Raw genomic sequence first — 24,512 nt, 5'->3', positions numbered from 1 at the left:
CTGCTCTTAGGATAACGTGTCATGGTAAAATGTGAGGATGAATGTGGAATAATTAAGTCCTATGCAACACAATGACTTTTCAACTGGAATTACACTCCATTTTGGTAAGAGACAGGAAACATAAATATTGAAAAATAAATAGATGCAGGCAAGGGTAAATCAAATATGGGTTAGTACTCTATGCACGTACTGAAATTGTAGAACTTACCTGCTTAATATTTTTAAAGTATGAAATAATTGTGATAAGGTAAGATAAGCTTCAATTTTTCTAGTGTATTATTTACGACTTGTAGTAACTTACAATCTATGCAGGATATTTCATCACTTAGACATGTCAATAAATAAGAAAGCATATATAGACTATTCAAATTTAGACATTAGTTTTTATTTGAGAAAACACATTCTCTTACAGGTTTTTTGATATGGGATTCTTCTTTAGAAGGGTTGGTGAATGTCTTCCATGTTCAGATTGTGTAAATGTATATATATTTGTTTTTTATGCTGAAAATTAAAACTTTAACAGACTCTTAAAGGGTTCTCTAACCTTAAAAAACTGAGCTATGTTTATCTACTAGTTTTAGATGTTCAGGAGCCAAAACACTGGGATTCTTTCTGCCACATTAGCAAGGTTTTGAATTTGTTTTCTTTATTGTTTTAAGATAATTCTAGAATGTTGCAGGAAGAGAAGAAAATTAATTCATAGCCTTTGTGCTCTTAAAAAGTAGGAAAGCATCTGGAGATTTAGGTAATGAGGAGAAGAGCGAATAATCTGAAAAATCCCTACATTTTTGGATCCTAATTAAACGGCATGTGTAACGCTTGGGTACAGGCTGTAGAAAATGGATGGATTCATTTACTTGGGGATGTAGCTGACAGGCATATATAAATAGTGTGTCCTTTTATAAACTAGATTTTCCAAAGAGCCCAAACAGAAATGTTAAGTGCAGCTTTAAAATCCATGGGCAGTCTTTACAAAGTGGCTAAAGATGTCCAGGAGCAGTCAAGGTTCTCTGTTAAGAGAGTAGATGACCTTGAAGGTCCCTTTCAACCCCCTTTCAACCTTGAAAGCCTCTCTTACTCCTGAGAGGCTGTGATTTATGATCTTTTTTTTCCTGAATGGTCCAGGTATTACAGAGTCTATTTATTCTTGATTTGTTTGCTTGAAGGTATCAAAATACAGGATTTTTGGATTTCTACTAGGTGCTTTCAAGAAAATAAAATAACTTCTGAACTTATTGACTTCATAACGAAGTTTTATAAATTGTAAATGAGGTACATAGTATTTTAAGGATGTTCCTAGATAAGAGAAAATATCTATAAGTCATACGTGTGTGTGCACATATATGAATAACAGGTCATAGGTAAACTCCTTATACTAAAGAAGTATTTAAATCATTTTGTGATGGCAAAAGCAATGGGAAGTAACACACATTTATACACTTAACCTTATGGCAATGTTTAAAGTTAAAAACATATATTAAATATATCCTTTTTTAATAGCTTATGCTGAAAAGTTTGAAGTAGCATTTGAGCAATTTATATAGAAAGTTAAGGGGAATACTCAGGTAATTTAAGTCCAGTCTATACTATCCACTGTGTCTGAATATTGGAAGTCATATGTTGTTTCCTACATGCTTTCTAGTTGTCTAGATCAAAGGATACTGGATGACTCACACAAAGGAAATGTGAATAAATAAGGTCCACTGCTCAGAGAGTATGCCATGTCTGGGGAACATCATGTGCTAGAAAGAATCTCAGAGATGAGCTGAGAAAATGGAAATCAAGATAGTCACAGAGCTAAGTGATGACAGAAGTGAGGCCAGAACTCCGGTATCTTAAAGCCTAAACTGAATATTTCTCCTATTTTGAGAGCTTGTCTCCCATATCACTAAAAATCGTGATTTGACATCTTTGTCTTTCTTTTCTTTTCACTTCCTTTTGCCCTTCCTTTCCCACTTCCCTTCCCCCTTCCTTTCCCTTTCATTTTTTCAAGCAAAATAAATTTCTACAATAAACTCTCTTAAGATTTTGACCATAAGAAGATTAGAAATTGAGACTTCAAATTGTGAGAATCTGAAAATATATTAGTTTAAATAAAATTAGGTGAATTCCTTTTGTTGGAAGGTTTCTGCATAACAACTTCTAGAAGCATTAAATTTATGGTAAGTGTCCTTTCTGAACCGTTTACTTGCTATTTCTATTAACTTCAATGACTTGAATTATAAAATGCCGTGGAAACTATTGAAAATAATTAACTTGAAGGTGCTTCATTTCTGATATAGCAACAATTTTGAAGCAAATTGCAATTTTAACTGAGGTACCATTCTAATCAGGATTAGTATTACCATTAAGGCTTGATAACTATTTATGGTTGTCCTAAAAAGACAAACATGAGATAGAGAATGATAGTTATCAGTGTAATTCCATGGAAGTAAAACTAGTAAGAAATGATTAACTGAACAAATTATCACGAAGGGATATACCAACAATTCCTGCTAAGGTAAACTAGGCAAGGGAAAACACAGTTTGGTCTTAGTTACAAGATGTAAAATTTGAGGATAAAAATCTTACCTCTTGTTCTTTTCTGTTCTTTCTTTTTTTTTCTCTTTTTTGAAAGAAAGAGCCATGAGACTTTGCTTTAGATTTTACACTATCTTTCTGAGAATAAAATATCAATTATGCTGATTCACTACAATAAGCTTGTACTGACAATGAATAGACAACAAGACATATTTTCAAAGTTATCACATTCATCACAAATGGAAACTCATCATTCTTCATGCTTAGCTCACCTGCAATGGACTGAAATGGGCCCATCTTGGCCAAACTGCTCCTTTGTTTTATGTACTTGGCCAATGAAGTCAATAAATCCTTCTCCAGACTTTGGCACTCCTTGCTCTGGCCAGTCAGTGAACTGAAACTGCCTCACTGTTCGGGACTGTCCGTCCTTTACAAAGAAAGCCACAAACCCAGCCACAGAGGAAGATGCCAGGAAGATCCAGCCAGTGTACAGACCACAGCAGCAGGAATAATGGTTTTTTTTTTTCCAGAAAGAAAAACAAAGAGGCGGGGAGGGCGGAGAATTGAATTAGAAACATGTTTAACTAGAAATTTAGTCACATATGTATCTTACTGTTATTAACACTGTATATTTACATATATTTAAATTGAAATTTCAGTCTGGCAATGCCCACACACACACACAAAAAAAAACCTGGGTACTTGTAAAAAGCCATCTAGTTCCGATATTAGTAAATGTTTCCATGATCCAAATTTTGCCTTCAAAACCAAAGTGGAATATATATACTTATTTAAAAAATTTCAGAAACCAATAACTTAATATTGAAGGAAGTATCTAGGCATGTCATCCAGACCAGAAATTTTGCTATTGTCATGATAACTTGCCCTCTGCTGCGCTTCCTTCTATCTAGCATTGCCAAATAACAAATAGTGACACTGAAAGGATCTGGCACCAACTGGGTAGATGTTAACCTGGATGCCCACATAGCTAAGAGGCATACACTTTCTAGCCACGGGAGTGTACATGGCATGTGCTATACAACTGTGCTGTTGGGTGGGAAGGAAGTAAAGCGTCCCTCAAGGAGACAAAACAGATGATTAGCAAATAAACATTCTATTCTGAAAAAGAGCTTTTTTGGCTGACCAGAGGAATTAGGTACTGTGGTGGGCTTTAACAGACAGACCAATGGAAGAAAACAAGTTGAAAATAAGAGGAATCTTTAAAGTGATTAGGCAAAACTGCTCTGGCTCATGAAGTATAAATGATATAAGAAAGAGCTACTTCATGTGCTTATGATACCTGCTAGAACAGTGTTTTCAGAAGCACAACAAAAGCAGAAGGGGCCCTTTCTTTAATTGTAGGAATAAGAATATGCCCATCAACTTTCTTCTCTGAATCCACTGAGAGGAAGAGAATCCAAACTTCAAGGTTGGAAAAACTGATCCCATTTGAAGAGGTTCTGCTCCCAGTTAAGGTTTCAACTTGTTCCTCCTTTCCATTTTTGTAACACCTCTTTCTCCTTTAAATGGCTTTGGACATGGCTGTGTATGTTTCCAAGATTCCAGTTTAATAGACAGAGAACCAATCTTTCTCATTTAATCAGATTGAGGGGAGGGGATGGCTTAGCTTGAGATGAACATACATCAACTAGTCCTGTGTTTTCCACAGGAAAAGGGCATATTCCTGACTGTCATCATTTGATAAAACAGGAAGATCATATTAACTTTGTGGGAACAGAAGAATATGAAAATAACTGCTTGGCCCCATAACTAACTTATGGATGGTAACCATGGAAGCATGATTTACTTCCCTCTGTTTCTGGAAAAGGTTTGGAAAGCACAGGAAAGAAGCCAAAGGCTAGGCAATGCAGATTTGTCCTCCTCTAAGTATCCTGGGGATTTCATTTCTGACTATAGTTGCTTTTAGCAGCAAGAAGAGGTCATGTGCACAAACCCTTACTATTTGGAGGAGAGACCAGCTGACTCATTACCTGTTTAACAATACTGTCTTCCAAGTGCCAACTCACTATCTAAACTGCTGAGTTCATATTAGAAACACACTAGGAGCACAAACAGCAAATGCTATTGCAGCTAAGAAAATTATAAAGTCACAGGGAGCCTTTAAAAAAATGGAATTTGAATAAGTTCATACTTTAATATTTCTTCTGCTTTTTGTGATCATTTTTAATTGGGTAAGTGAGGAATAGTAAAGAAGGTGTGTTTGCTATTTGAAGGGCCTGACCGCCGTCTTTACAATCAGAACTGGTTAGTGAGTTTGCTTGGAATGTACTTAAAAGTTTTCACTCACATATTTATCTTCAAATTCTGAAGGGCATACTGTATGTATGTATGTATGTATGTATTTTAAGCAATGGGGTGGGTTGCCAAAGCATGCTTAATTGGGCACCTCAAAAAATCTCAACCTATGGCCTTAACTGCTATCTTGAGTATGGTCAGCTTCAGAGTAGTTAAGATTTCAGACCTTCTGGGATTAACATGTTTGTCACCTGGCCAACCAGCCTGCTAACCAATTTCACCTTCACTGTAGGCCAACAGCCAGGGCACAGCTTTGGGGATTAGCAGACAATCTCTAAACATGAGTCTTGGTTGGGAAAGCTGCTTGGCAGAAAAAAAACAGTAGATCAAGTAAATACCTCTATCCTGGAGTTTTATTCAACCCACCTACTGTGACAATTCTAAAAACAAAGCAAGGCTTTGGGCTGACCCTGCTCTCTCCTAAGATATGTTTGTAATCATGGTTTGAAAGTGGCCAAAGGCAAGGATATTAAAGTTTATGCATAGAACATCTTACATCAGGGCTGAACCTTGGACTCAGCAATCTAGATAAGAAATGCAGAATGAAAATTAGCCAATAAGGGTCATGGGTGCACAGCTCTCATGGACAGATACATTAGCACACCGAGGAATAATCCATGCCAGGAATCAAATTAGAATGTGCAAAGCTTGTCAGAGTCTTCTAAAGAATGCCATTTGCTCTGCAGTTTTAAAATCATACCAAATTAACCTCTAAGCCCACATGACCTAAAGGGCTTTGGAAAACAACAACATATTTACAGTCTCAAGTAAGGAAGAAGTCAAAAAAAGCTCCAAAGAGAATGATCTAAGAAAGTGAATGTAAGCACAGCCTTTACAATCAGTAAATGCTTCCCAGGACACACATTCACCAAGTATATCCCCAAAGTTGGGCTGCCAGATGTTATGTTTGAATGGAAGCCAAGCCTGCTTGTGAGGACACTTGCTAGACAGAGGAAAAGTTACTCTTATATTAAAAAACAAAATAGTCTTCCAAGGTCAGTTAGTTCTATACACTTTGGGATAGTATGGTCACTTGTCAGATGTTTCTCCAGAGATGCTTCTTTATTTTGAGAGAGAACAAATGTGTGGGCAGAGAGAGAGGAAGAGAAAGCGTCCCAAGCAGGCTCTGTGCTGTCAGCACAGAGCCCAATGTGGGGCTCGATCTTAGAACCTATGAGATCATGACCTGAGCTGAAATCAAGAGTTGGACACCAGCTGAGCCATGCAGGCACCACCCCCCCCCCCAAATGCATTTTAGACCACTTTTCATCTAATGGTTAAGAGCATAAGATTGTGCCAACTTACCCTGGCATCTGTGACCTTGAATTCTCTTAAGATATATTGTGGCATGTTGTATTCAGCCATGGGATCTACAACAAAGTACTGGTATCTTGCAGATCGTTCTGCTGGCCAGTATTGGTGACATTTCTCCTAAAAGGAGAGGGGATTAATGTCAAATTATACTAAGTACAAATAAAGTATTATCTGTCATCTATCAATCTACATATTTCTTTCTATCATTATAAAAGTTCAACATTCAAGGCCATTCCAATTGCATGTTACGTGTTTTCTCTTTGAAGCCATAAGTTCCCTGAGAAGAGGGAAATTATGTGGTTTAACATTTGCCCATGGCACCAAGCACAGAATTAGCATACAGTAGATTATAAATACACATCAGTTGGATACTTTGATAGGGTAAGTGTCTTCATACCTACAAGTTCCCCAAATAATGACACTAGTCCTTGGATATAATTCTGACCCTGTTAATCATGCATTGAACTACCAGAGCAGACTTGCATCACTGTCTTATGGAATAAATAGAACCATCAAGTGTGAATGCAGACAGAAACTTCTATATTGATCTGGTCCAGTCTTCTTTGTCAGATGAGGAAACTGGAGTCCAGGCAGTTTTAATGATTTGGCTAAATCGTGCAGTGTCAACTCTAAAGAGTCAGAATAGTCAAGTTACTTTCTTAGTTTGGCATTTTTTCGCTCTCTTTATGGGGTTTAAGTGATGGGTTTTATATCTATCTCTACCATTTAATTTATACAAAGAAGAGAGAAAGAAAATATCTTAAGCAAATATAGCAAAATGCTGTTATCTATTGAATCTAAGTGGTAGTTCCTTAGGTATCTCTAATACTATTTATACTATTTTATGAGGAAGGGAGGGAGGGAGAGGGAGAGAGAGAGAGAGAGAAAGAGAGAGAGAGAGAGAGAGAGAGAGAGAGAGAGAGAGAGAGAGAGAGAGAGAGAGAGAGAGAGAGAGAGAGAGAGAGAGAGAGAGAGAGAGAGAGGAGACTGATGGAGGCTTGATCCCACAACTGCGAGATCATGATTTGAATGGAAGTTGAGTCAGGAACTTAACCAACTGAGCCACCCAAGTGCCCCTTATACTATTTTATGTATTTTTCAGAATAATCATTTTCATAAAGTAGAACTGAGATTACCAGATTATATCCTTGGAAAAACTATGTAACTATTCAACATAGAGTAGAGGGTGAGCAAGTAAGAATTCACTTCACAGATGTAAGGAAGTCAAGTTCCTTCCCACTGAGAAATGAGGGCACATTTGCTCATGAAACTCCAGCTTTCCCAGAGTGAAAAGAAAAAAGACTGTGCTGAGAATTAGGACCTACGTCAAACAAGGGCATCTGCTTATTTGCTCCTATGATTATGCTTCACTTGAAACAAAATACTAGATCTTTCTCCAAAACACAAAAATTAAAGACCTTGATGTGGCTTTGCAAGTTAAAACCAACACAAGACTAATGAATGGCCCAGAATGTGACCAGAGAACTCTGCATTTCAAAGAAATGATGCTGGGTTATTGAAATGAAATCATCATTTCTTTATGGTGAATGTCCTGTGAGAAGACACTCACTCTGCCCATCTCACGCAGCTTGGTGAGCATCACGACGATGGTGGAATTGTGCTCCCAGAGCATCCGCCAGAAGTCTTCAGTGGTCTCTGCCAAGGGCCCCTGGGTAGCGATGTAGGCTTTCTGCTGTCTGAATAATAGAGAATAAAAACAGCATGTTAAAGTAATCAAAGAACACGGAAAGGTTCACATATGATAGGTAAACCTCAAACTCACTGGTGAAAACTGAAAACATATTATCATTGCAATTGCAGTAAATGTCCATTAAGATTGTGCATTCAATTAAGAATGCTTAATCCATTTGGGGGACTTTGCAAAAGAAATTGCTTAGCTAATATTACAAAGTACATCTTCATCATTATTATTTAAATTTTAGTGCAATGCTAATAGCTCAGCTTTATGTATCATACAAATCACTGAAGAAACACTGGTGTGGCTTCATTTTGTAGAAAAAAAACTCTTACATAATTTATTAAACTTATGAAATAAATCTTCTGTATTAACTCTTTCCACATCCAAATGGCTTCTGAAAGAAGAGTGCAGAAGGCCAGAATAAAGACTCCATGATTGCTTCTATCTTACTCCTACCAAAAATAATAAAAAACAAATGCCAAGGGACTGAATGCTGACCTATGCAGAAAGAAGATGCTTTGAATGGAGATGAAATTCATTCTGGCTATGAAACTAGGGCACATGTAAATATCAAGGCTTTGGACTGTCAGGGGAACAAGAGTATATACCTGTATCCATCAATAAAACTGGCATTGATGTAATCAGATCCTTCTACTCCTCGAATAGGCTGCAGGCATACCCTTGTGGATTCATATGGCATAATATTAACAAGGCGATTTTTGAATTTATTACATGGAAGATTGGCACTGATGAATCTTGAGGTGTGAGCTTTAGAGCTGGCCAGACGCTGTTAAATAGAAAAAAAGAAAAAAATCTGACAAAGATAATTTTAGCCTATGGTTAGATTGTAGTGTACCCAAGATTTCCTCTTTAGAGAAAGCTTTAGAGTAAAGCTTTTGTTTATTTTAAAGCAAAGGACTCTTCAAACTGCCCTGCTTTTCACTTCTACCAAATGATTCCATATAGTCTAGTGATTTTTTAAATATGTTCTGAGAGTATGATCTCTCCGTTTAAATTAGGGTACAAAAGAGCTTGAGGTATTGTTAGGAAGAAAAGGACAGAGAAAAGGAAAAGAGGAAGAATGTGTTTTATAGTCAGACACCTGAGTAGGTCAAGTGAATCTTGTAACTTCACAAATTTGAGAGGTTAAGAAAGTGAGGCAGCTACTCAGAGAGAATGCCAGAATGACTTGCTTCTGAATTACCACATCACATCCAATATCTTACCTTAAATTCAAGCTCCATTCCTGTGACATTCTCTCCTGCTTCTATTTGTGTCAGCTTCTGAATGTAGGCATACAAGTTTCTAGCTGGCACTTCGGTATTTCCACAAGTCACTGCTTCTAACAGTGCATCATGGATAAAGATGTATTGGTCTTCTGTTTGAACCATGTAATTCCTCTGGGCTCTCATTAAAGTTACATGGCCATAAATATCTACAGTTTTTTCATGCTTTATTCTTTCTAACATGGCATCTATTACGATGAAACAGCCAGTCCGGCCAACTCCCGCACTACAAGAAAAACAAAAGAAAAACCCAAATAAATCTACCAGGAAACAAACACATAAAAATGATTTTCATTCCTATTAACTAAGTTTTAAACCCATTAATTCTTTTCAACTAGCTATTGGGATTATTTTGGAGTACTCTAAAATAAAAAGTATTATCAAGTCAAAATTACTAGAGGGTAGGGAATCAAATACCAACTATAATTTTTTAAAAGAATTTTTAATACTTTTTATTTATTTTTGAGAGACAGAGAGAGACAGCTTGAACAGGGAAGGGTCAGAGAAAGAGGCAGACACAGAATCAGAAGCAGGCTCCAGGCTCTGAGCTAGCTGTCAGCACAGAGCCCAACGCGGGGCTCAAACCCATGAGCCGTAAAGATCATGACCTGAGCCGATGCCGGACGCTTAATTGACTGAGCCACTCAGGTGCCCCAAACTATAATTAATTTGGTTTCAAAATATAAACCCATAATGACTATGATCCTTGATCATGTCACATAAAGATAATGTCACATTATTTTGAAACTGTTATTTAAAAAGCACATTTAGGTTGTTTTTATTAAAAGGTATTTTATACATTGGTTAAGAACTAACTAGAGTATATCTTTTGGCAAAGCTTCTCCATTTATTTCAGTTCAATCTGTGAGATAAAAACTAGAAAATCACTCAATTTGAAATATTTCATATTCTAAAATGCAGCCAGGAAGTTCTAAAACCAACTTAGTGGGAAATATATAATTAAAATATTGAACTGCTATAGCACATGAAAAAAAGGTGCAGGTAATTCTCAATGGAAATATATTCCCAATAAAAAACAATCACTAGAGAGTAGAGGCGATTTTTTCTTCTCTTCCAGAGCTGAACATATTTTGAATTTCTAGGTGAAATTCAAGCATTCTGTGTGGGAAAATAAAAGCCTCAATCTTTGTTATTGAAGCAGCTCTGAGGCATTTTTTAAACTCCATTACTTCTGGACTTATGGGTCATTTTCCAGTTGGTGGAAACTGATTCAAAGAAGAGAAGGTGAGAGTGAGCAAAACTCCAAAACAAGATCCACGGTTCCAAGAAGACAATCTAATTTACTGAACTGGATTACAGAGTCAGGTGGTTGAAACATTGGAATGTCCTCAAGTGTTGAAAAGAATACTAGCAAAATAACACATCTGTATTCTTAAATCTCTAGGTAAGCCTTGCTTGTCTCCTATCAAACTCTTTAGAGTGAGTCCATTTATGTGTCAAGTATGGCTTAAACCATAATATTTTTCTCCTCCTGATCATGGATATTTACCTGGCTGGAATAGAATGAATTAACAGGAATAGTTATACATCACCACCATAGATACTAAGCAACAGTCTCCTTCATTAGCTACATGCCACTGTTTCCTCTCATTTGTGTATCTTTGTGTTCATTTATTTGTCCATCTGCCCATCAATTTATCCTTCTCTTCATTCAATGAATAGTACTTTGTTAAGTAACATGTGGGATACAACATTAAAAATGACTTAGATCCTACCTTTAAAGAGCTCAACATCTATCAATGAAGTAATAGGTTACTTAACTATTTATACCAATGGACAAAGAGGAACAAAACAAACCAAAAACAGGATGTGTTGGTTTTGTGGATGAGTGGCATTTGAACCAGGACTTGAAGGACAGGAAGGATGGGGAATTGACAAGGCTAAAACAGCAAAAGAGAAAAAAAAAAGGCCTTTGTAGTCAGTCCTATGGGCTTTGGGAGTTACATGTGAAAATTTTCATTGGCCTAGTGAGGCATTTGAACAAGGAATTTACCGTAACTGCAAATGGATGACCTTAGCGAGCACTATGGTACTTGACTCAACTGAAATGGCAATTTCTCTCTAGTGCTAAGTGGCTACTAAGTAGTAAGTGAGGATTTTGTAACAAATAATACCTTCATTTGACTACTGAGCATTATAGATCAAATCTAACTTCCATACAGAGGCCCTGAAGTTTGTAGACTAGGGTAAGCAGGCATACAATAGGACCACTATTTAAAAATTACTTATTTTTTATGTCCTGTCAGACATAACAAAATGACTGTTAGTATTTAGTCAGAGAGCCTCTGGATTTTTATTCCAAGACTGCATTCAAGGTTTAACCACAAAGTGACTCGATGTAATGCAAAAGCCCCTGGAGACAAAGAGTCCTTGGAGTGACAGACATTTTTTTTCAGCACACAATTAGAAATCTGATACACCGAAATCCACAAAGTCCCATTTATTTAGTTTGTTCTACTAATAAAATTGGGAGATGACAAGTTTCCCCCGATACTCCCCATCACCCCACTCCCTCAATCCCTAGGTGGATTAATCACCCTCTGTTCCAGATCACTTAAGTGGTGTGTCAAATGCCACCCCATTACAGTCTCAGTCACATCATATTATTAACTAGTCTAGTAGGGTCATCATCCACAAATCATGGAGCATATCCTGAGAGCAGGCACTGACTTTTCTGTTACCTTTTTGTGTCCTAAACCACGCATGCAATTGATGCTCAATAATGTTAGTGAAATAAGAAAATAAATCAGTGATTGGCATCAGAAGCTTTATATAATGAGCAGCCTATCCATGTTTGTTAAGTCTACTGAGGAAGTGGGACTCTTCAGTTAGTGAAAAGAAGCCTACATTTGACAAAGGTTCAGAAATACGCAGAGAAGGCCTGAAGACTGCTCCACAGTGTGTGGTAGGGAACAGGGAGAAAGGAAAATGCTTTGAGAGGTCTCTGTGTCTGGGTCTTCTGATCTGGCTTCACAGTGCAATTAAAAGAAACTAAGTAAGACTACCTGGAGAAAGAGGATAGCCCTCACATTAGGAGGTTCTAAGACCATGAGTAGTATCTTTTTTCTCTGTGTTGTTTTTCTTGTCTTCATCCTAATTGTGCATTGTTTCTACTTGGATACAACTTCATGCAATTCTTTGTAGTGGAAACCAGCTATGAGTCTTATAATTGAGCCGTAATTAAGTCAGTTCTAGAGAATGGCAGGGATATTTTCCCAAAACATGGGAAACCATCTCATCCAAACATCTGGATGCATGGATCTATATTCTGACAGAAATATACCATAGAATCTTGGAAAATTGGTAGGAATAATTTCAGATTCAAACAGTAGCAACCTCTTCATGATGGTAAGGATGTGATTTCCCCCCAAATCAAATATGTGCCTGAGACTAAATTACAAACTATGGGGAAAGGAGACAGAAGAAAGGCTATGATTTGTGCAAAATGTATTTCTTCTCCCCAAATTCAAAATATTGTTAATTGCTCAATCTTGCTATTCATATGGAATATAGGGAAGGAATGAACCCTTTTAATTTATGTGTTACTTCTTCTTTAGAAGGAAGAGTTCTTGAGGATTTAAATGTTAAAGAGGTTTCTTAGCTTGAAGTAAGATCATGAATTTGAACACACTTTTTCCAGATACCAATGGCTGAGTGTCTTTGAGAAAGTCACTTAAACTCTTGACTGCTTTCCCATTTTTTCTTCAATCGTGATAGTGATCATTAACTCTAGTTAATTACTTAGTGAGTTTTAAGGCTGAATTAAACATGCCAAGTGTTTTGCAAACATAAAGGAAGACAGAATTACTTTGTAGGTACAAACTGCATTTTAAAATTCTACCTCTGCAGCTGACAAAAGGAATAGGTAATGTTAATGTTGAGAAAATTATGATAGAATCACTGCCGGATCATTTAAGATTAGGCTTTCAACATCTTGCTTTAATCTACCCCCTCAAGCTGTTCTCCCCATTCTCCTCATATATCCAATGAATAATATCTTACATTTAAAGAACATTCTACTTTTACATATATTGTCATGGTAAATGAGATGGCAGTAAAGTGCCTTCCAAACACAGTGCTTGGTTCCCTGGAGGCATTCAGCAAATGTCTGTCAGTTCCCTTTTCCCTTCTATGATTTAAAACATTTAAGAACTGCCTTGAAGTCCCATAGCTAATAATAAATGGCCGAAGAGGGGCTCAGATGTAGGTTGTTAGATGTTGAACTTCAGCACCACATTCCATGGTGCTGCCATTGCTTCACACTGCTTTCTGTCAATTGCATCAGAAAAAAATGGTGCCTTTCTTGTGGCCCACCCCTCTACGCATTCCTTTACTAGTGTTCAACAATCTTGAATGCAGTTTCCCTAACAAGCCTTTCTTCCTTGCTTTCTGTTTAATTCCTGGACTGATAATCCTCATGCTTCTCTGGATTTTTCCATCTGTATCTCTTGCTCTAATTCACATACCTTAGCCAGACGCCAAAATGTAGATAATGTCCCCAATGTTCTGCTCTCATTTCTCTCATTCTCCTTCATGATTCAGCAATAATCTTCAAAGAGATGTTTCCTAAAGTGATAGACTTTCGTCTGAGCCTAAGTGGAGACCTATATTTCAAGCCATTCTCAAGTTTCTTTAGAGATAAATAAATTCCAAGATTAATCAGCATCTTCTCTGCTCAAATCTGCTCTTCCCTCTCTCTTTCCTTGATTTTCAGGTCTAAAATTTAAGAATCAGTTTGGACTGTTTTCTCCTCCTGCCTTGTACAGTAATAAATTATAAATTTCTGTACTTTCAAATTCTACAATTTTACTCAGCTATCCATCCATGGTGTGCTGGGGCCAGCAGAAGCCAACTGCTAAATTCTCAGAAATTTAGCATAAATGTATTAAAAATAAATGCTATACTCAAAACACACTGCTAATTATTTTGTATTTATGTTCTTGAGGTGAAACTATTATATGATGATGTGCTACTGAGCCTCTCTCCTGAGCTTTGCATTCAGTGATGTCGCATTTGTACTTTGAAATCAGCCACAGTGGTAGGATGTACATTGAGGAAATTGGCAAATGTTTGTTTCCCCCCCACAGCGCTGGTTGTTACACATTGCAGCACCTGTTGACTGCCCTAACTCATCCATGACCACCAGCCAGGGACAGACAAGAAGTTGCTCATTACTTTGTTTTTCCATCCACATTTGCTACAAGCTCTCATAAGACTCTACAGGCTAATATTTAAGGAGTGCCCACCATGTGCTAGGACATCAGGGAAGCGGTAAGCAAAGTCAACAGGATCTTTTCCTCATAGAGATTACAGTTTAGCAGGAAAATTAGGCAGTAAGTAATCATATGAATAAATATGTAATTACAAATGTCCAACAACTGCTATGAAGTAAATATATAGCATGCTGGCCAAACACTGTTGAGGAAGTGTCATTTAAACTGACACCTGTTATGGGGCACCTGGGCGACTCAGTCAGTTAAGTGTCCAACTCTTGATTTTGGCTCAGATCATGGTCTGTCACAGTTCGTGAGAGTCTTGCATCCCAGCACAGGATTCTCTCTCCCTTCTGCAACTTCTTGCTTGTGTGCTTGCCTCTTTCTCTCTCTCTCTCTGTCTGTCTCTCACAATAAGTAAACAAACAAACAAACAAACAACAACAACAAAATAAAAGTAAACTGACATCTGTTATGGACTGAACTGGGTCCCCACAAAATCCATATGTTGAAGCCTTAACCCCCAATGTGATGGTGATAGGGTCTTTAGGAAGATAATTAAGGTTAAATAAGGTCATAATGATGCGGCCTTTACCCAGCAAAACTGGTATCTTTATAAGAGTGTGAAGAGACACCAGAGAACTATAAACAAACCAAACAGTTATTTTAAAGAATTCCTGTTAAAGTTATGTATTTAATAAAAATGTTATAAACAGCCCTTAAGATGGAAAATAAATATGTGGCACTGCCCTTTTTCCCTCACTGCCTTCCATCCACCTTGGCTTTCATTTAGCTAACTCAAATAGGCTAAGCTACTTTCTATTCCAGGAACTTTATTGGGACATTCTCTCTTAGAAAGCTTTTCCATCCTTCTTCACTCAGCAAACCATTCCTTGTCCTTTTAGGTATTGTGTGAGTCTTCTAGGGTGCCTTAAACAACAGGAATTTATTTTCTGACAGTTGAGGAGGTGAGAAGTCCAAGATTAAGGTGCCATCAGGGTTTTTTTCTGCTGAGACCTTTCTTCTTGGCTTAGGATAGCAGCCTTTTAGCTGTGACTTCAAGTAGTCTTTTCCCTGTGCATGTGCACAGAGACAGCACTCTAGCCTCCAAATATAGTCACATTACAGGGGGGGTCAGTTAAAGCTTCAAAAGACCAATTTTTAAGGGGCACAATTCAGTCCATAATAGGTAGCCATTTAAATCAATATAAATTCCTCAAAAATGCTCTGCCAGCACACCATACATTTACCTCACAGCAGCTATTGAGATTTATAATTATGTATTTATTCATATGGTTACTTACTAATTCTCCTGCTAAACTGTAATCCCCATCAGGAAAGGAGTGTTGGTCTTGCTCACCACTTCCCTGATGTCTCAGCACATGGTAGGCACTCAGTAAATATTTATAGCATAATAGCCTCATCAATTCTTGAGTTCTTTACTCTGATACATCTTTACTTTGGTATGTCTTTGAATGTTTTATGTAAAGTGTGCATTGAGATGTTGTTCTTGATGCCTTGTACATCTAAGAATGTCTGTTTGCCTTTATCTAGTTGAAACTGCATGGCTGTCAGGCAATAACTTTTATTACAAGAGTCATAGCTTTCCCAAGCTCCAGGAAAATTAAATATGGTTAAAGCTTTCTCAGGCTTTGCTTATGTTCGCCCTTCCTTCCTTTTATTAGGTCTACCTGTTGATATCTAGCTTCCCTTAAGAATCCTCTTACGTCAGAATCCTCTCATGCTGCATCCTCGACCAAGACTCCCCCCTGGTTTACTCCTCCTTGGATCCCAGTGGAAATTTATCCCTCTCTACCAGCAAAAACGTTACCTCAGTTTTGCTATCTGGTTATTTTTTTGGTACCAGTTGCCAATCTCCTTGAGGGGAAGGACAGCCTTCTTGACTGTACTGTGTTTGACAATGTGTTGTGGCAATTTCCATGCCAGGGAAATAGGAAGGGATCAACTTAGGTTTAAAAAATAAAAGTTTAAAAATATGAAGGCGCTTTTTCCAGATCAATGACATACACAGGAACATTCCTCAAAGCCTCTGGCATGGGAATATTACTTTGATACGTGTTTACAAAGATAAAGGGGACTCTTAAAATTTGATGAGATGGAAGAAAACCTATGTTTATGCTCTACTCCAGTTGCTCAGAAATAACAAACCTCAGGCACCATCCTCTTTTATAAGAAACTGAACGTTGAAAATTCAGAGCTTTTAGAAGTATGCCAGCCTACTTTTGTTTAAATTTCCAAGTTCCCACAACAGCACATATTTCACTTCCTTCTCCAATTTGCTCTATTTTTCACCCATCAGTATCTGAGTGCAATGCACCTCTCAAAATGAAGGATTGTGTTCTAAAAGCAAATACATTTTTCTTTGATCCTGAAAAACTCAGCTCCCCATAGCAGCAATAATAACGGAACCCTATTTAGTGCTGTTTGTTTTTCATCATTTCAACAGCCTTCAACCTGAAACATGATAAGAACAGCAAAACTGATAAACCACCCTTATTTTTATCTGCTTTCTGTCAGAGTAGTTGCCAAGCATAGAGACAGATTTTTCTAAATATCTTTAAAAAAAAAGTGCATAACCCCGTGCTTCAGGCTGAGGCCAGCACAATTCAGTACATTTATTATGTTACAGAACATTCCAGCAAAAAGGGAAGAGGATAGCACTGTTAAATCAAGTCTAGCATTAGATTGGTCTCTGTTTACCCTGAAATAAATCCAACATCCAGTGAGGACAATGATTCCACCAAAGCAAACCCAATTATTGACAAGTTTTGCCTTATGAACAATAACAACAACAGCAACAACAAGAAAAACAGTTTCAGTCAGTGATAGACATTCCAGTGTTTACAAGCTAAAGACTATGCAATCCATTGAACAAGTACGCCTACTAGGAAATTGTTATTACTTCAATATTATCACTCATCCAGTTACAACATTTGTTTTCAATTTCTAAAAACATGATTGAGTTCATCCCATGAGTTGAAATATGCTTAATGTCCCGTGATGCGATACGGTAGTAATGTGCAAAAGGAAAACATTAAAAGGCATAAGGGGGCTGTTTTGTACTAAAATCATTCTGAGGATTTGCTTAAAAGTTGGCTTTTCTGATTAATCTGGTGGAGTGTTAATGCTAACCCTTTACTGATACTTCAATGATCTGGCAAAAAAAGGCCATAGAATTAGGAGATTTTACAGATCATTTAGTTGGGAGGAAAGACAGTAAAATATGAACCGAAAATCTTGGTGAGCATTTTGTACATATACCAGCTCGTAATCTGACTGGATACTACAGTTCAGCTACAATGGAAATGGCATTTACAGATGACAAATATACAAAAAGGACACCTATGAGAATGGACTGAGTTTTATGACTGAGGTTTACAAAATTAATCAGATGACTATCCTGATAAAACTGTGACGTGATCCTGATATGGCTGTCATATTATTATTTTTTAAATTTTTTAATGGCCATTTGTTTTGGGGGAGACAGAGAAACAGAGTGCAAGCAAGGGAAGGGCAGAGAAAAAGGAAGACACAGAATCTGAAGCAGGTTCTAGGCTCCAAACTGTCAGCACAGAGCCAAATATGGGGCTTGAATTCACAAACCCTGAGATCATGACCTGAGCAGATGTCAGATGCTTAACCAACTGAGCCACCCAGGTGTCCCTGAGATGGCTATCATTTTAAAAGTCCTCTTTCATTTTTTGTTAAATCTTAGCATGTAACTTAACACTCAGCTATACTGGACACCACTAGAATATTTAGTGCTTTCTATAAGAAATGACCCATAAGTATTTTAGTATTATGGCTTTGGGCATCTTTTTTAGCTAGAATGACCAGAGAAATTATGCAAATTTCCTTGACATAATATTCATCTGCTTAATTTATTTTTATATAGTATAAAACAAAAATTAAATATTTTGAAAAATTGTCAATTAAATTTACCCATGCTATTAAACACAGTCTAAAAGCCTAGGTAACGTAATTATTTCAGGGGGCAATTTTGTAGTGTTCATTAAAATTTTAAGTGCACACATTCTCTGGCACAGTACCTCCATTTCTAGAATGTCACTAATGTAAACACATATGCACAGAGAATCTTAGAAAGGGATTTTTATTGTAGCAATATTTGAAATAGATTAATTAGGTAAAACAATTACTATGACAAGGAAATGGTTAAATAAGCTTTATAGTGTATAGGTATACCTAAATACCAGAAATAATAGTTAAAAGAATGAGGTGAATCCATATTTTGACAGAAAGAAAAGTTGTCCAAGACATTGTTGAACCCACCTAAATATGTTGCAGAGTAATATGTATATCATGATGCCACTTACATTTTTTAAGACTATACAGTAAGATTACATATTTTTATATGCATGCATGTTTATGGATAGGATTTATCTGCAAAGATATACAAGTTATTAAAACAGTTATGTCTTAGTGGAGAACGGGAGTAAGGGGATACTTTCACTTTAGTTCAAGTGCTCAAAAAATTGTTTTTAAAGCAAGGAGAACAAAATCATACAGTAATGGAATTAAAAAGAAATATAGAGTAATGAATAAAAGTTACCATTTTAAAGATCAATTAAAGGATCAATATGACATTGAGTTCTCAAAGAGATAGAGAAGATGGAACCCTCTTCACTCTAGCGTGGAAATATTGCCCAGAGATGGATTCTCAGGGGGAAGACTGGGCAATGCTGGCCACTCCTTAGAGCCAGGACTTGGTCCTGCCATCCAGGACTGGCTTTTAAGGATGAGACAACCCCCAAACCCCTGATCATTCTGGAAAGAAAAAGGCCGTTGCACTCTTGGGTGGCATCCTCTGGTGATCCAAAGTTCGTAGGTCACCCACAGAGAAGCAGCAGAAACTAGGTCCAGTAAAACTAACATGATAAGGATGTTAGTCTAGAATATTGAGAGGCCAAAGATGAACTTCCCAGATCACATTTTCTCTGGACATTTTATTTTTCCATCATGGCCTGAAGGGGGCTTCTTAAAAAGAGTAAGTCTACAAAAAACAATACATATGGGTGTAATCGGATTTTCTCTTTCAATTATGTTGACTCAAATAAAAATCCTCCAAAAAAATGTCTATGATTTCGGCCCTGTCCCAAAATTATCTGCCAAGCACATTTCCTATTATTCTTAAAATGTGGTGATCAAGATAAATTAGAAGGCTAATTATGTTTATATAAAAAACACCTGAATATGCCATAGCAGGTCTTTTTTACAGATGGTTACAGGAGGCCATTAGGCACAGAGAAAAACTGACTCAGCTGGCTTGGTAATTGGTAATTGACTCTAAATTGAATAAGGTCAATTGAATGATGCGATAGAAGTACATGGAACTCTATCATTTTCACAGAGAATTTCTTTGTAAATGGCCTATCAGTTCAGTTCATATTCTAAATTCTTTTCATAATGACAAAATTATCTACATTTTGAAAGTGGATACAACCATTTACCAGGTCTGCCAAGTAAAGCTGCACAGGTTGTATACTGTACAACCCAAAGAAAGTAACAATCATGTCAACTATAATGTATATTAACCTGTTCAGTGCAAGCAGCAGGCTCACCATAGCAAAATAAATGCAATTATCCCTGACTCAGTTTAAGCAGAGTCGCAGAAGAAAGAGCAATGAAAAGGAATTTGGAAGATATCAAACTTCAGCAAATAAATTTTAGCAACTTTATTTCAGTAATTTTGTGAAGCATGTCTATGTTTTCCCAAGAGCAAGCTTTTGAGGTTTTTTGTTTTTGCTTTACAAAGATGCTATTATGTTCATTTAAACAAATGATCCAATGGTATTGAAGGCTCTAAATCAGGGGTTATAAACTGGTATCTCTATGTGTCCTCTGGTCCTTTTGTTTGATTCTCACAAACTTTCGTTAAGGCAGTAAGAATCTCAGACTCGCTACAATCAGTCTGCCTACTGTCTTACACAGGGCCTGCTTATTTATATAACCCCAGGAGGCCTCCAGCAGGCCTTTGTGCTGGTGTCCCCATGGGTCTGATTTGGCTTCTTAAACTCATAGCTTTCTGAATTAATGCATCAGCACTTCTTTTTGCCTCTTCTAACTTGTCTGCCTACTTAGACTTTTCAAAGGAGGAAATGGAGACCTAGACAGGGTTAAGAATTTGATCAAGATCATGCGGCTGTTAGAGCGGAGCTGAGAGCGGAGACTTGGGTCTACATCTCCTCTTTTTAAGACTTACACTCTCAGCTGTCGGGTTTTACCGGAAACAGATGACAGTTTTCCTTAGAGCTCTCAGATGGACCCTAGGTCCATGGTTCTGCCAACTGAGGCTGCAAGAATGTTGGTCTACAAGACATACGTCGTGTCCGTAGCTGTACTCTATTTATGAAACATTAGAGTGCCCACTCTATTCAACTGGCCAGAGAGAAATGCATTTGGTGGCTTTTGAACACTGTAAAAATAAATCTTTGCGCACCTGGCTATGTATTAACTAGTTATGCTGATGTCAGCTGTTTCAGTAAGCATAGTCTTCACACACGGTGACTACTTCATTAATGAAAACTAGTATTAAGTGTATTTAGAATGACATGCTGGTCATGTTTGAGGGTAGAAGTAGAGAGGATAGGGTTTGCTTCCATGCAGGGTAATACCAGAAGATGGAGAACACAGTCCCAAGACTGTGACATCACAAAGATGAAAATATTAAATAAGTCAATTCAATAATACAAAATAAGAGAGTCCTCTTCTATGTACCCATCACTAGGCACCATACCACTAGGCATTTGTGCATTATCTGCCCATCAAGTGGTCCACACATTCCTAGGCAGTGTTGAAAAACCAGATACCAGGGGTGCCTGGGTGGCTCTGTCGGTTAAATCTCTGGCTGAGGCTCAGGTCAGATCTCACGTTTGTGGGTTCGAGACCTGCGTCAGGCTCTGTGCTGACAGCTCAGAGCCTGGAGCCTGCTTCCAGTTCTGTGTCTCCTTCTTTCTCTGCCCCTCCCCCTCTCATGTTCTGTCTCTCTCTCTACAAATAATAAATAAAAACATTTAAAAAACAGATTCCTGGGTTCTTCCTTGAGATTATGGGTCTGCAGGTGGGGAGAACCCAAAATTGTGCATTTTCAACCAGCTCCAAAGTGTTGCTGCTGCTGCTAGTTCATGGGCCATAATGATACAGAAATACTACTCATCTCATATTTTTACAAGTAAACGGGAGCAGAAAATGTATGCATATGGACACATATATTTACACATTAAAAAATCCTGATCTCTTATTCACATAGGAATTTGACCTAACCACCTTAAAATTTCAATGCAAAAGGGCAATGGCAAAGGCTGTTTTCAAAAAGCAAAATTTATTTTTTAAGATAATACTTTACTATCTCTAGATACCTGCACATATATGGAATTATCTTGTAATAAAACTCAGATGCCAGAAGCCCACCTTGCAGGTTTTCTTTGTGAGAAGCAACCCCAATGGGAGCAAATCAGATACCATGTAATAAGACCCAAAAGTATTTTTCCAAAGACAGAAAGAAAAATATCCAAGCCACAGAACCATGATTGGAAAGACACAATACAAAGATAACAGAACTATTTTTAAGCTTCATTTTATGACTGGGGGCACAAGTAAAATAGTTTGAAATAGAAAGTTTTCATGCTGATTATATGAAATCAAAATACACACTTTTCAAACGGAGCCATCATTAAAAAAATAGTGCAGCCTAGTTTATGCAAAGAATTTCAGTGTTCTTTCAGTCTGGGAATATTTCAAAATATGTTGCAGGTACATCTGGGAAAACTCAGTGATACCCCTGTCCAGATCTCAGCTATTAGGTTATAAAAATATTTTCACATTTCCTGCAGATGTCTAGATTCCTTTCTTTGCTAGTAATTTTAATTCAGAACTCATTATTGACAGCTGTTTGTTCTGATAGACCCTAATTGCTCTTTTACCAGACTCAGCTGCAAGCAGGCTGATTTCCTTCCCCTTAAAGAGTATATAAACACAGGCAGAAAAAAAATAACCAATTAACTAAATACGTGTGTATAAAATGATTCATTGAGAGCACTGATCAAGTAATGCATCTAACTGCAACATAGGTCAAAGGAAATTACAGCACTTACCGTTTATGGCATTAATTATATGGAAATAGTCATAAGCATTAAAATATATAGATGATGAGTGGCAGCATCTGAGAATCTGCCCCTTTACTGATCAGTACGGGAGTTTTGACCTGCTCCGTTTCCAACGTGGACCAGCCCAACCTTTCTTAAGCAACCCGGTGTTTCCTGCTCCTGGGAGGTCCCGTCGTATTGATGCCAAAGGTAGTGCGGACACCTAATGGGCACAGCTCACTGCAGCTCAGAGTTCCTGGGCTCAAGCTGTTCTCATGCTGCAGTGTGCTCAGTAAATGGGGACGACGGGCCTGTGCCACTGCAAGGGACTGAAAATTTACCCTTTTATTAAAGGAACTTCTAAATTACGATATTTGAGAAATTGACAAGGCATTTAGTCTACTGAAGAATTAACTCACAAAACCTGAGATGCTTACCATATCCAAGACCAGTCAGAAGGAACCTGACACACTGTGGGATTGTTTTGCTCGGCACCAACTTTTCCTTGCTCTCCAATCATGGCTATGGGTGACCTGCTTTTCCCAACTTTACAGGAAAAGAAGTACAGATTCATTCATGTAAAAGCTACTTCCTCTGGAAGATTCTCTTCAAAGGCAATGCCTCATTTTCGCAAATCCTCAAGAGATACAGTAACAGCTTGGCAATGCTCATTCTATCACATGCCTCGACAACCTCGCTGTGGAGTCCAGGCCAATTTTGGGACCCCAAGCTGCCTTCCTTAGTGGACTGGAACCCTCTGAAGAGGGATAAACCCAGGGCTGGATTCAGCAGAGGCCATATGAGCAGCAGTAACACTACATTTGAGGAGAGCAATAGCTTGTTTTAGTTCCTATCGATGTTTTCTGCAACTGGAGGGAATGTGGTGATCAGGGGTGAGCAAACTGCTCCTTAGTAAGGAACCCATTCAAGGAAAATAAACTTTTTCTTAACATCAGGGACACTATATGGTGCTTCCCTTTCTGGGGGCACTAAGTGCTTCTTTTTGCAGACTTAATCTACCTCATATAGGGAAGAAGATATTGGGAATGGGGTGCTTATTATCCTGATAATTCTCAGGGTTGCAGCATACATTTCCATTAATACCAGACATAATGCTAATTAGAATGCAAGCCCTAGACTCAACATGTACAAAGCCCCACATATAATGAATGTAAAGTATCCTACAAGGCTTGATGCCCACAAAATCTGGTTCCTAGCTGACTTCCAGCCTGTCCTCCAACCAAGTAACAAAAAGAACCATTTTATTTGGCATTGTAAGAATAATGCCACTGCTCTTTTATTATTTTTTTTACCTATACAACACAGATTATATCCTTTAGAATTCCTGCATGGCTTTGCTCCTGGTATTGTTTTGGATAATGACACTTCCACTCATGTTTACTTATTCATCAAATATTTATTGAATGTCTTTTCATTTGTGACATAGATCCAGGTTAAAAAGATGCAATGGTTAACTCCAAGATACCATTTCTGCCCTCATATCTCTAGTGTTGGATGTACAGTCCCAGGAAGAAATTCAGTTTTTGCCTGTGGTTAATAGTCACCACACTTAAGAAGTCCATTTTTTTTCTTAAGAGTTCACTTCTTACTGACTAAAATAATTTAAACATAATTAAAGTATTGACTGAGTTGGTGAAATGGACTATTTTGTTTCATGTAAGTGTGATTTGGAAAGCAGTGATGCAATATGCTTGTTTTAGGAGTCAATTTGTCAAGTGGAAAGAGCATGAACTTTACAGATTCAGCACATGGCTCTTCTACCTGCTAGCTGTGTGATGTTAGGTCATCTATCTTCCATGAGCCTCAGTATTCTCATCTATAAAATCTAAACCCATTTCTAAAGGTTGCTCTAAGGCTATTGTTGTCAAAATGCCTTTTAATTAATATATACTTGATAAATGTTAATTTTCTTACCTTTTTCCCTATGGATTAAGGACCTAGAGTTTAATATTTTAATTCAGTTGGTTAATGGTTGAGTAGATAATGAAATTTTTCTATT

At 37.5% G+C, this 24,512-nt stretch overlaps 1 protein-coding gene across 1 annotated transcript in view; it reads right to left on the bottom strand.

Moving 5' to 3' along the window:
• The window catches only part of PTPRD (protein tyrosine phosphatase receptor type D), a 402,643-nt gene that overhangs the window by 4,361 nt on the left and 373,770 nt on the right, over positions 1-24,512 (bottom strand). The window contains exons 31-35 of the mRNA XM_029920345.1: positions 9,076-9,361; positions 8,458-8,636; positions 7,721-7,847; positions 6,142-6,267; positions 2,793-2,947 (exon numbers count right to left, since the gene is read on the bottom strand). Of these exons, the coding sequence (XP_029776205.1) occupies positions 2,793-2,947; positions 6,142-6,267; positions 7,721-7,847; positions 8,458-8,636; positions 9,076-9,361 (873 nt within the window). The remainder of the gene's footprint in view (positions 1-2,792; positions 2,948-6,141; positions 6,268-7,720; positions 7,848-8,457; positions 8,637-9,075; positions 9,362-24,512) is intronic.

This window comes from Suricata suricatta, chromosome 13, assembly GCF_006229205.1.
Source record: "Suricata suricatta isolate VVHF042 chromosome 13, meerkat_22Aug2017_6uvM2_HiC, whole genome shotgun sequence".
In the NCBI taxonomy this organism is placed as follows: domain Eukaryota; kingdom Metazoa; phylum Chordata; class Mammalia; order Carnivora; family Herpestidae; genus Suricata; species Suricata suricatta.
Note: the sequence above shows the minus strand (reverse complement) of the source record. Positions and strands in the feature narration are given on the sequence as shown.